Here is a 13,152-nt window from a genome sequence, read left to right as displayed (position 1 = left end):
ATTCAGTGAAAATGTTAATCAATGTTAGTGTACTAATCAAATTTCACTTACAATGATGCTTTCTCCTGTGGAAGAGACCAAGCCACTTGAGCCTAACATCAATATCATCCTTTGTATCCTTAACCTTGTCAAGCTCCTCAAAAGGCAGCTTTGCAAGCTCTTCAATCCCACTTTCCATGTAAAGCTTCATAGGCTCCCTCTGAATCTTGACCTTCTCCTGAACATTAATCCCTTCTCGAAACTTCTCCTTCAGCACCCAGTACCCTTCTCTCTCCTCCACCCTCGGCTCCAGCCTCTCCGCAGCCACGTCTGGCTGCGGTGGTGCGGTGGCTGCGGAGAGCTTGGTGGGGGCCGAAGAGGGTAGAGGAGGAGTAGAGAGAAACCGAAATGAAGAAGCCATGGGTGGTGGTGGTGATGATGATGATGATGATGATGATGATGGGAAGAAAGAGAGGAGGGTGTGGCCATTTTTGTAGGGGGAGATTGTGGGCGTGGCGGTGAGGACCTTAGGATGAATGGGCTCTTGGGTTGTGCCAAAGGTCGCATCTTTATGTTTAAGAAAACCATTTCAAGGTGGTGAAGTAGTAGTGGTGACTGTTGGTCTCTGTAAATAACTATTTTGTCCCTTTGCTTCGGTTAAGCTTAATCAGACCGATCTTGTTTGTTTTGTCTGAAAACGTAAGGTGAGCCTGTCCGCATGTGCCTTTGTGTTTTAATATTTGCGAGAAGGTTTTTTCAACTTTGGAGCCTGATGGCTACTGGCTACAGATTTAAAGGCCTTTTTGGGGGAGAGTCGTGTGGTTTCTTCGGATGTGGCGTCTGGGAAGCGAAAGGATATTCGTTTTGGCGTTTGGCATTTTTTGTTTGGTCAGACTTTCGGGTTGTCTATATTTGATTGTTATGATTAATAAATTTTGGGGTCGAAAGGTGATGCAGAGAAATGTTCGATGAAATGTTTAAAAGAAGTGTGATGTGGTCGAAGGCATTGGAAGCTCACGGGGTATGTGGGTGCTTTGGATAGGTTGTGTACGGAAGGTATTCGATAAAATGTCTGAGATAAGTAGAGTTTGGCGGACGAATATTTAGTTTTATTTTGTTCAAGGTCAGGGGGAGATGGTGGCTTTGGAGTTCGGCGGATTCATAATTCATAACTCGGTTGGATTTGAATTTTTTCTTTAACGGCCGAAGTGATAAAAATTTGTAGTGTATAAAATATTCAACTATAATATATTAATTATATACCTTGTTGATTTGAAAAAAACAATCCATTCAAAATTATCATAAGTTTAGTCAATTGCAAAATGAAAATTTTGGAATTGAACAAAAACCTTAATCAAAATTAATGCACAAAATAAAATAGATTAATTACATGCGGAAGAAATCAAGGACGATTGGAAGTAAATGGAAAAAAAATAGACACAAATATGCATTTGTTGGGATTTGTTAGCATGTACTTAGGTAAGTATTTCCCAAATTCTTGGAGGGACTTAGAGTCCCCCCCCCCTACCCTAGATCCGCCCCTGGTTCCTATAGCGTGGCAGACGAAGACTACATTGAAGAGGAAGATATGGGGGTCGGCTGGAGGCTTTGGTTGGTCATATACAAGGGGATTGCTGCCTTTGGACTGGTGGTGGACTAGTGGTGATTGGTGAAGATGATAGATCAGTTTTGGAGTATTGGTTTGGTTGCCTTGCCTGAGAAGCATCTTATTTCTTGGAATGTGATGTAGAAGCATTGAGACTATTTGGTACAGCACATTTCCTTCTACTCACAGAATGAAGATGACATCAAGGGAAGAGGTTAGTCCATTCTTTTACTAGTAATCAGCGCTTCTGTTTTTGGATCTGTTCTATCACTGTCTTTGATATTTGAAGTTTTTTAATTGAGCAACATGATGCTGTTTCACTTTCTCTGGTTCATGATATACTAAAATATGAAACTAGGTCGAAATAAAATATGTCAGCAAAAACAAATCCTTTGTAGTTGATAGGCTCTGAGTGGTTTCTGCACTCAAAATTAAGTATACATAGTATGCATCTCTACTTCACCAACAAATGCAAAAAGAGTACATTATACATTATAATGAAAATACAACTGAAAGACAGAAACAAAGAGTAGTTGCATGGCCAAATAAAACAAGCTCATTTTCTCCAAGTCCTTTTCCCTCTTTTCTTCCTTTGTCTGATTAGAATGCCCACAATCTCAAGAAAATATTCACGCTTCCTTGTGACAAGCACATCTGCGAGAAGCGCTCCAACTAGTATGCCACTCACAGATCCTGCCAGAACAAATTTCCAATCCAAATCAATACCAGAATCCGAATCATCTTCCTCTTCTTCTGCTGGAGGTGGTAATTGGGAAGTTTCATTGCCACATTTTTTTGGCAATGGATCTCCACATAACCCCAGGTTTCCTTGATATGAAGTACTATCAAATGTAGCAAACTGGGTTCCACGAGGGATAAGACCTCTGAGATTGTTGTGAGAGACATTGAACTTTGCAAGGAATGAAATCTGTGCCAGTTGCCGAGGGATATCCCCTGAGAGTTTGTTCTGCGAAAGGTCCAATGATTCCAGCAACTTTAATTTTCCCAAGGATGAGGGGATCAAACCACTGAAAATGTTGTTGGACATATTCAGCGAACGAAGCCCCGTCAGCTCCCCAATGAATTCAGGAATCTTCCCATCAAATTTGTTGCTTGAGATGTCGATGGCTGCAAAGTCCCCTGGAATCTTTCGATAGAATATGTTTGTACCTTTACTTGTCATTGTGAAGGAGAAATACCCTCCGCCATATGAAGGATCATAAACAACATCTGCAGTTGTCTTCATGTATGTGAGCTGATCCGAAGTGATACCTTTGATTGCATTCCCAGAGAAGATGTATTCAAAGGGGAAGTTGCCTGAGAAATTATTAAAAGATACATCAAGAATATGCAACTGAAGGAAATGACCTAGATTCTTGTCAGGTTTCCTGATCAACCCATGGAAGCGATTATGGTGCATTGCCAAGAGTCTCAATCCTGGGAGAACTCCCAACCAAGAAGGAAAAACATCATTGAATTTGTTGTTTGATATAACAAGAAACTCAAGCATCACACAATTCACCAATGACCTGGGCAATACTCCCTGCAGCTTATTGTTGCTAACATCAATCATGATCAGATTGCTTGTGTATGCTTGTGGGAGGTGGCCTTCAAAAGAGTTGTTTCCAAGATGTAAGACTCGCAGGTTTTCACTGAAATTCCCGAGACACTGCGGCAGTATTCCATTCAAGTTGTTATTTGACAAATCAAGGTACTCCAGAGAAGTCGGGTTGCATATCAGAGGTGAAACTTGTCCACTTAGCTTGTTGTCTGAAATTACATAGTACTTGATGGATGGTGAAGGTATCAGTAGTGATCCCTGAATCATGTTCGATGAAAGGTCCAAGAGTTGTAAGCCGCTCCATGAAAGAACTACTGGAGGATGGTCAAAGCCAGAAAGGAAGTTATGAGAAATGTTCAGTACTGTCAAACTTTCTGTGCTTACATTCCACATCCATCTCGGTACTTGGCCATGCATTCCATTCTCAGCAAGTTCCAGCCATCGCAAGTTTTTTTGATATCTTAGGAAACTCGGGAACTCAGTTATGTTGCAAGAACCCAGTCCTAGAGTTATAAAATTTGGAAATGTTGTTGTTGCATTCGTATATCTTGTCTCTTCGAGCAACAATTCCAATTTATTTCTAGATAGATACAGTATGAGGAGACTTTGCAGCTTTTGGAACATGAAAAAATTCAATTTTCCACTGAATCTATTACTATCTAGATAAAGTGTCACGATACTTGTGAGATTGAATAAGGACTCGGGAATGGAACTGTTCAAATGATTTGAATAAAAATCCAACTCGATTAGTTTGCTGAAATTTCCAATAGAAGATGGGATCGGCCCAGTAAGTTGGTTAGATGAAAGCGAAAGTCTTTCTAGCTGGTTGAGATTTCCTATGGAAGATGGGATGTAACCACTGATACCATTACCAGAGAGGTCTAACTCAGTGAGTTCGGTAAGCTTTCCTAGAGATGGTGGGATTGGACCAGTTAATTGATTTGTTGCTAGCAAAAGTGTTGTGAGCTGGGTGAGATTACCAAGAGAAGATGGGATGTAGCCGCTGAAATGATTATTATCAAGGGACAGATATGAAAGTTGGGTAAGGGTTGTCAAAGAAGCAGGGATGGAGCCAGTTAGTGTGTTATTTGAAAGGTCTAAATAAACCAGCTTCCTAAGACTTCCAAGTGAAGATGGAAGCAATCCGGAAAAATTGCAACGACTGGCAACTAATTCGTTCAATGACTGAAGCTTTTCAATTGAAAAAGGAAGGACTCCTGAAAACCTTGTTCTGGAAACTCTGAGTGATATGAGAGGACTAGTTTGTTCAAATGCTGGAAAAAAGCCTACGAGATCTGGATTGGATTCTACATTGAGAAACTTTAAACTCTGTAATTTTAAAATACTTACCGGGAATTCGCCTAGCAGATCACAATACTCGAGGAGAAGAGATGTCAAAGTTGATAAATTTGCCATGGAATGGGGTACTGGTGCAGAAATGAGGACGGAGCTGAGATGAAGCTGTTCTACACTTGTTAAGTTTTGAACTAGCCTTCTTAGATTGGACTGGTTTAGCTTCAGCGATCTTTCACCGGTAATATCAGTATTGTCGGAGAGATCCAAGGAGGACAACTTGGACAAGTGAGAAATTTCAGATGGAATATCACCGGAAAAGAAAGAGCCAGAGAGGTTGAGATAATGAAGCATTGGAAGATTCCTGATGGTAGTAGGAATTTGAGATTGATTGAAGTCATTATCAGCAAGGTTCAGCCTCTGAAGATGAACAAGGTGGAAGAGGGTGCTGTTGGAATTGATAGATCCTGAGAGGTAACTGCTACTAAGATCAAGGCCAATCACATAACCCGTCCTCTTATCACACTCGACCCCGTCCCATGAGCAGCATCCTTTAGCAGCAGCTGGTTTCCATGACAATACCTTTGCATAAGCATCATCACCAATAGAAGCAAACTCGTCGATGACAAAGCTTCGCTTAAACTGGAGCAAGGCGAAGCTCTCATCATCATGGCAGGAAGGTGACGGCTGCTGCACAGAGTTTAAGGAGTTGGCAACAACAAAGAAAGGAAACATGGATAGTAGTACACGCTTCAGAAGCATTCGACTATGCCATAAGCTCAGTGTTAGCTCCATAATTGATGTTTTGATAATTTTGGTATAAGAGCCTGTATGGAAAAGAACGTAGGTGAGAGCTATATTATACACACTCGAACAGCTCCCCATTTCCTCCATTGTTCCTCGTTTACTTGAGAAGACTTTGGAGTCGTTTCTTAGGGAAATTGAGTGTACAAAAAGGAGGGTGGCGCAAAAGCAAAATGACATGATTGAAATGGGACAAAGTAACGATAAGAAATCAATAAAAGGGGGCCTGACTTGAGTTTAGTCACACATGGGAGGATTAGTACCTCCAGGTTTAGCAATATCAAATGCAAGTGGCTTGATTGGCTTCAATATGATGAGAAGGAAGACCATAAATTAATGAAACATTGAACTTCTAGAAATATTAGGCCAACATCAAGCTTGTTCTTTCATAAGAGTCCTTTGATCAATTGGCTCATTAGAAAAACTCATGCATATAAATTGAGATAATATCATGCTTTGTGATTACATAAATTGTGATAATATCATGATTATGATTACAAATTGGTTTATCCTTTTTGTTTTGTAGGGAGAAGGTACCGTTAAGAGTTAAATTTGAAATATCTAAATTGAAAAATCAAATTGTTTTGGAATGAAGCTATGGCAATTGCCAAGAAATATATGCATTACTCATGTTTGGTGACATATGGCGTGATTGCTGGTTATTTTAGAATAATTGGCATTGTGGTGGTTACAAATTCAAGTTTTTCTAACATCACGGGGCATCTAAGGTGGGGATAACACTATCGTTTCTCTTCCAATTAATAGTCGTAGTCCAACAATGTTCTGTACTAAAGTATTGCAAGTTCATGAACTGTTCATATATGCTAGTTTTCCATTAAGATTCCATTCAACAAAAGAGTCATGAGGTCAAAGAAATCACACGAGCATAGCAATTGTACAGACTGCATGAGCAAACTTGCGTGTTAATCTGTGTTCGTCAGTCTCTGTGCTACCTAACATAATCTGTGTTCTACATAACATAGGCAAATGTGATAAAATTTTAATTCCAAGTCTTTTACATACTCAGAAGGTAAATTAATTAAGCTTTAAAGTGATATGTTATATTTAATTATGTTTGAGATCAACTAGATTGATCACACATTCACAATGACACTTTTGCACTACTCACCACCAAGCCACTACCCCTATATATAATGTTTAACGTTTTGGCCTTCTCCAAACAGGTTCATTGGGTATGAGGGCTTATCAGTCTAGCTTAAATTTGTTCAAATCAAACTTCCCAATCACAATTATCTCATTTTGCACCCCCTTTAAGATAAGCTTCTTCAGAGCATTAGCTTCATGATCCTCACCAGTCACCACAACCTGCCCTTCTTAATTTTCTAATGATTTTTATGTCGGTTTAAAAAAGATCCTTTTTTATGGATCTATCTGTGTTATTGTGTTTTCACGAAATTCTTATCCTTTGTACAAATTAATTGGATAAGGTTCTAAACCCAATAAATATAAGACTTCCCCATAGTATGAGGAACAATTAGACATAATCTGTAACATGGTGCCCGGAGTCAAATCTATGAAAAAAGAAGGTAAAAAAGAAATTCAAGGAAATTAACTAGAGTAATGCTAGGTAGCCCATAATTTAGGAGATCATCACAACACAAATTTGTTATTCATTGATTAATTCTATTTTTTTATATAATTATAAATTTATGTTTTATAACAAACTACTCAAAAGTACCAGACAACAATCTAATTTACAAATAACTCTCTACTTAATTTGATAAAGCAAATAAAGACTAAAATTTACAAATAAGTACCAAATGATGACAAATTGCCACATGTCATAAAATATTTTACTTTTTTACCCCTCTTTGACCTATAGTGTTTGTTACTATCAATGGAAAAGTTATCTGCTACTGTTGATTATAAAAAACTAACTGCTATTGTCGAGTTAAAAGACACCTGCTACTGTCGACTTGGAAGACACCTGCTACTTGGAAGGTACATGCTACTGTCGACTATAAATCTAGTTACTATTGTCGACTGAGAAACTAACTGTTACTGTGGTTTTTAGTAAGCATAATTCAAAATTTCAAAATTTCTCAAAACATATGTAATATGGTACTTAAATGAAAGCCCATGATATAATGAACAACTTTATATATTACCTCACCTCCAAATTGCCGGTAGTTTGGCCGAAAAACATAAATTTGCCGGAAAAAAAAAACTAAAAACTGAGTAGAGAGAAATTTGTTAGATCTAAGAGTGTCATTTGGTAATTTTCACGAAAATAAGGGTATTTTGGATATTTTTACATTAATTAATTAATCAGTTTTGTTTTATCTATTCTTTGGGCTTGAGTTTATGTCCTAATTTATATAAGAAATATGAAAAGTGAGTTTTTAATTAATTCAAATGTGGTCTAATACCACTAACTAATTTTCTATTTTTTTTTAATTTTTTTTCATAATTAATCTTTTTACCCTAATGGGTTTCTTTACTTCTTTTTTTTGTTAAAGGGTTTCCTCCATCTTCTCACATGGTTAAGAATAACAGTAGAATGGCGGATCCAAGATTCAAAAGCCATCTAGGCTAATGTATATACCACACCAATTTTTTTTAAAGGTTTAGAACTCAATGGATGCATGGATGATTCTCACACCTTTGTAACTTTCAATCAAAATATGCACCAAGAAGAAGTAAAACGAAACCTTGTGAATTGAAAACTACAAGCATCACAACATTGCAAGTATGCAATAATAAGCTAACTAAACGTACTCTACGAGGTTCCCTCAATTTTCAAACTCTTCAATTATAAAATCATTATCAATGTTATCGGCAAGTTCATTCAATATAGAGATTCATTAAATTATCAAGAAAAGAAATCCATTAAGGGGTAACTATGGAACCAGGTAATTGTATTGAATCATCGTAAGACACTAACATAAAAGAAAGCATCAAACAATCAATATCTTCTTATTATCTGAAACTATTGAGACCTATGAAGATCTATGAATTTGATCATAACATACAAAGAAGATGAAAAAAAATATCTATTAAAACCATATACAACAAACACAATCTTGACGATAAGAAAGAAGACCAGACAACAAAATTTACAAACATTCTAAAAATCTTTGAAATGAAGCATTAAAACCTCAAATAAGCTTCACCAAAACAAGCAAGTGAAGCCACACGTACTAAACTAATCTTGTAGCTTTAAATCAAGCAACACTTTGATAGATTTTTAACAATAAACTGTATGGAACACTCAAAATTTTAATTAAAGAATTGGGAAGAGTGGAATTGAGGCAGAGAAGGCTATGAAGCAATGGCTGTGTGAGGGAGAGAGATGAGCGTCTTGTGGCTTAAAGCAAAGCAATACTCATAGATTTTTTTAGTAGACACCATATATATATATATATATATATATATATATATCTTATGATTTTTTATCCAAAATCTTGTACGGGCTTAAGCCCATATAGCCTTCCACTTCTCTCCGCCCCTGAGTAGAACATCTATTTTTGATCGATCATATAAGTCTTCATGACTATATAGAGCAAGTTTAAAGGACCAAAATCATATAGTCTTCAAATTGATGATCAAGACCTATAATTGAACAAGTTTCCACACAAGAACCTCCTTCAAACGTGCTTAGTTTTTTTTTTCTGCAATTTTAATTAGGGCTCAAAGAAAGTGGGTTTTCATTTGGGTATAGAATGTTTATAGAATGTTTAGGGTTTTCTTCTTTGATCTTGCTAGTTCTCTATAACTCTTGTTTGTTTTTATTATCGAGATAATAATTTTATCAATAATTATGTTGGATATTACATCGCATCAATGAAAGTTGTTCTAGCTACATTGTTCTTGTCATCCCACATATATACTTCACCAATAGAAGCCATACTTCCACACCGTCAGAGCATAGTTGCTAACCCTCCTCCATGTGCTTCATAATTAAGTAGATTGTAAGTATATGACCAGAAGCTAAAAATAGTCAATAAAATTATATTTAATATAAATAGAAAATAGTAAACGAAGGCTGATTATTGGAACTGAATTATAACAAGCTTGATAACTCATGATCGATTGTATACAATGTAATATATTTGAATCTTATTCATTTTATTTATAATGAAATGAAGGTTTAGATATGATGATTATTGAGTGAATATGAACAATGGGTCAATGTCAATGTCAATGTTTGCCTTTTCTTTCAGGTTATCAAGGTATGGAAGAATTATCCAATGAACTGGAGAACATTGTTCTCACTAATGATCAAGGTACATAGTTTATATTATAATTTTATTGAGATAATTAAGAGTTTCAGTATTATAGACACATGTAAAAATTATATATTACTTCAAATTGTATAGGAATGGTGGATGATTCATCCAAAAACATAGAAAATATTCAAGAGAATGAGGTTGAAGAATTGATCCAAGAGCCTTGTGTTGAAGAATCGATTCAAGAGCCCTGTGTTAAGATGAATTTTGATTTGATTGATGAGGCATATGATTACTATAAAAAAATTTGGGAAGCAGTTAGGATTTTATGTAAGAAAGAGAACATCACTAAAAGGAAATGATGGAAATATGAAGTACTATACTTTCTCTTATGGTCGAGCTAGAAAATTTAAAAGTAAGTCCAGTAACTCTTTAAAGGCATGTCCAAGTGTTAAGATTGATTGCAAGGCACTTATTAGACTTGGTAAATGTCTTGACAGAAAGTGGAAAATCAATTCGGCAAAGCTTGAGCATAACCATGGTTTGAGTCCAAAAAAATCTCGTTATTTCCCAATTAATCGTGAATTAAGTTCATCAAACAAGAGTTGCTAAAATAGGGTTAAACAAGAGTTTTAACTCCATTATTGTTAAAGCCTGTGGTTATGAAAATGTGCCATTTTTGAAAAAAATATGCCCGAAATCACATTGAAAAAGTAAGGCGATTGCGGCTCAAAGAAGGTGATGCTACTGTTGTTCACAACTTACTTTTTGGATATGCAAGCTAAGAATGCTAGTTTCTTTTATGCCATTGATATAAATGAAAATGGTTGGTTGAGAAATTTTTTTGGCCGGATGCAAGGAGTAGGGCGGCATACCAGGAATTTGGTGATGTTGTTACATTGACAATACGTATTTGATAAATAAGTATGAAATGCCTCTTGCTCCATTTGTGGGGGTTAATCATCACGGTCAATCAATATTGCTCGGATGTTGATTGATCTCAAGTGAAGATACTGAGACATTTGTTTGGTTGTTTATGTCTTAGCTAGCATGCATGTCTGGGAATGCTCCTAGTGGAATAATTACTAATCAAGATAGAGCCATGAGAAATGTCATTGAGATTGTGTTTCCAAATACTAGGCACCGTTGGTGCTTATGGCATATATTGAAGAAGGTTCCTGAAAAGCTGAAAGGATATACATAATATGAATCTATCTTGAAAACCTTGCTTAATACAGTTTATGATTCATTATCTCGTGTTGAGTTTGAGTAACGTTGGGATGAGAAAATTACAAAATATAAGTTGCAGGAAAATGATTGGTTGAGTGTCATGCACGAAAAAAGAAGTCGTTGGGTTTCAGTCTTTGTTAAAGATCGTTTTTGGGCTGGAATGTTTACCACCCAGATAAGTGAAAGTATGAATTCATTTTTTGATGGTCATGTCAATTCCAGGACTACCTTGAAACAATTTGTTGAGCAATATGAAGATGTATTGAGAAGTAAGGTGGAGAAAGAGAACTATGAAGATTTCAAGTGTTTCTCATATAGCCTTCTTGGTGCAACTCATTATCACATGGAAATACAGGCACATGATATTTACATAGCTACAAAGTTCAAAGAGTTTTGAGATGAATTAACAGGTAAAATGTATTGTGACTTCATTTATGTTGAAGTAGATAGCTCAATCTTATATTACACGATTTCTAAAGACATCAGGATTGGGGAGATGAAGAAAACTGTTCACTTTCAGGTTTCTAAGATTCGTTATAAGAAATCTAAGATTCCTGATAAATATATCTTGAGAAGATGAAGGAAGGATGTGAAAAGAAGTCACACGAGGGTTAAAATCAGTTATGGTGGATGGGATGCTAGGCCTGAATCACAAAGGCTAGACACAGGCACGGATGCAGAGGTGGGCTGGGGTTTGCTGCAGCCCACCCCATTTTTTCAAAAGAAACCTAAATTTTATTACATGTTAGAGCATAAGAAAAAAAATATAAGAAAAAATAGGTTGAAAGTCAAGACTATTTTTCTTATCCACCGCTCTATGACTCCGCTCTCTCTCATCTCAATCCTCTGCAATTCTTTGTCACTCTAAAATTTTAATCACTTTATTTGAAAAATCCTCATCCATAATCATATTGATTAAGAAATCTCATGTATATATCGATTGATTCGTATCTACTTCTCATATTAGTTTTTTGGGTTTATTTGTTATGTTTTTCTAGTTTTTTTTTATCAACATAAAGTACATATGATAAATTCATTTAACTTGAATCTCAGTCTTCAGGCTTGTTCTAATAGACGTAAACTATTATTTCCATGTTGAAATTATCATTGCTTTACTACGAAGTCCTTAAAAAAAAATTTGGGCTTCGCCGAAATTTAGCACACCTTATTATTAAATCCTGGATCCGTCTCTGGCTAGACAAGATACAGAAGAGTTTTGATGACATTAAGGAGTTAGCATACGATTCTGAACACAAGTGTATGATGGTTTTAGCCGGCTTGCACAAGATAAATGATGAACTGTCCAAACAGGAGTTAATAAAATAGTTGAAAACGCCCTTTGGTATTTGGGTAGCGTGAATAAGATCAGTTCTACATCATCTATATCGTTCAAAGGTTTTTTGGGCACACCTCATGACAATGAATTGTTACAAAAGATAAAGCACCTAGCCAAGGTGCTATTTTTTTGCACGTCCTAGATGCATATTATATATCCATGTTATACAATAATACTATTAGAGAATAATGCAAAGGCTAGTCCTACATATATGATAATAAATTAATTTTCAATGTCGACACACTGATTCTTGTGTAGCTCTCACGGTTTATTGTTCAGCTTCTTATTAAGGTGTTAGCTTTTAAATACACATAGGAACGTACGAAAAAGAGCCCCCAAAAAAAAGAAAAAAAAAAACAGTAAAACCGTCTACACCCTATAGTCTCTATATCACCCTCTGCCTAAACTTTCTTTTAAGGCTATCTGGAATGTATATCGTAGATATCTATATCAAATCGGTTTGTCTTTTGGGTCTAAATGTACATATATATATATATATATATATATATATATATATATATATATCAATCCTTATCTAGAATTTTCCAACTCCACTTGAGACCCTTATACTCTTCAAAAAAAACAATTATTTATTTTATTCCCTTGTTGGAGATGAAGGATAAAACGGTTGTTGACGTGAAATGAGGAGAGAGTAGTGGATTAGATAAAGTAAAGAAACCCATTAGGGTAAAAAGATTAATTAGGAGAAGTAAAAAAATAGAAATTTATAATTATAAAAAATAGAATTAATAAATGAATAACAAATTTGTGTTGTGATGACATAGCTTTGCCACTTAAGCTGCCACATAAATTATGTACTACCTAGCATTACTCAATTAACTAAGGAAATAAATTGCAATATATTGTACAAAGAATAATTAGAGTAATTCAATAATCGGGCCTTAATTGTATACTTAATTGTATATAACTTAAATTGTATTATATAAATATATAAAGTTATATAAATAAATAAAGAAAAATAATTTGAAGTTCAATGGCATTACAAGCACATTAGAATGTCTTTTTCTTTTTTTGGAAACACACGCCAAAAATGTTATTATTTAGTTTGTTACACCCACCTAAATGACCTAATCGCTAAGGACACCAGCTTCTTATTTTAGGCCTCTTAATCAACCTTAACTTACCGCTATAA

The 13,152-nt window shown here is 35.6% G+C and overlaps 2 protein-coding genes across 3 annotated transcripts in view; both read right to left on the bottom strand.

Moving 5' to 3' along the window:
• LOC126782277 (ferredoxin--nitrite reductase, chloroplastic) overlaps nt 1–13,152 on the bottom strand; it is a 61,175-nt gene that overhangs the window by 2,317 nt on the left and 45,706 nt on the right. The window contains exon 2 of one of the 2 annotated variants that reach the window (XM_050507492.1): nt 52–309. In XM_050507492.1, coding sequence (XP_050363449.1) covers nt 52–190 — 139 coding nt within the window. In that variant the 5' untranslated portion in view covers nt 191–309. Of the gene's footprint in view, nt 1–51; nt 418–13,152 lie in introns of those variants that run through there. The other variant, XM_050507491.1, reaches the window with a different exon arrangement.
• Nucleotides 2,142–5,333, bottom strand: LOC126782573 (receptor-like protein 7). Its single transcript, XM_050507842.1, has one exon. It carries the CDS (start codon nt 5,331–5,333, stop codon nt 2,142–2,144), a length of 3,192 nt encoding a protein of 1,063 aa, XP_050363799.1.

The sequence above is a fragment of the Argentina anserina genome, chromosome 2 (genome assembly GCF_933775445.1).
Source record: "Argentina anserina chromosome 2, drPotAnse1.1, whole genome shotgun sequence".
Taxonomy (NCBI): domain Eukaryota; kingdom Viridiplantae; phylum Streptophyta; class Magnoliopsida; order Rosales; family Rosaceae; genus Argentina; species Argentina anserina.
This window is presented reverse-complemented; position numbering and strand designations above follow the sequence as displayed.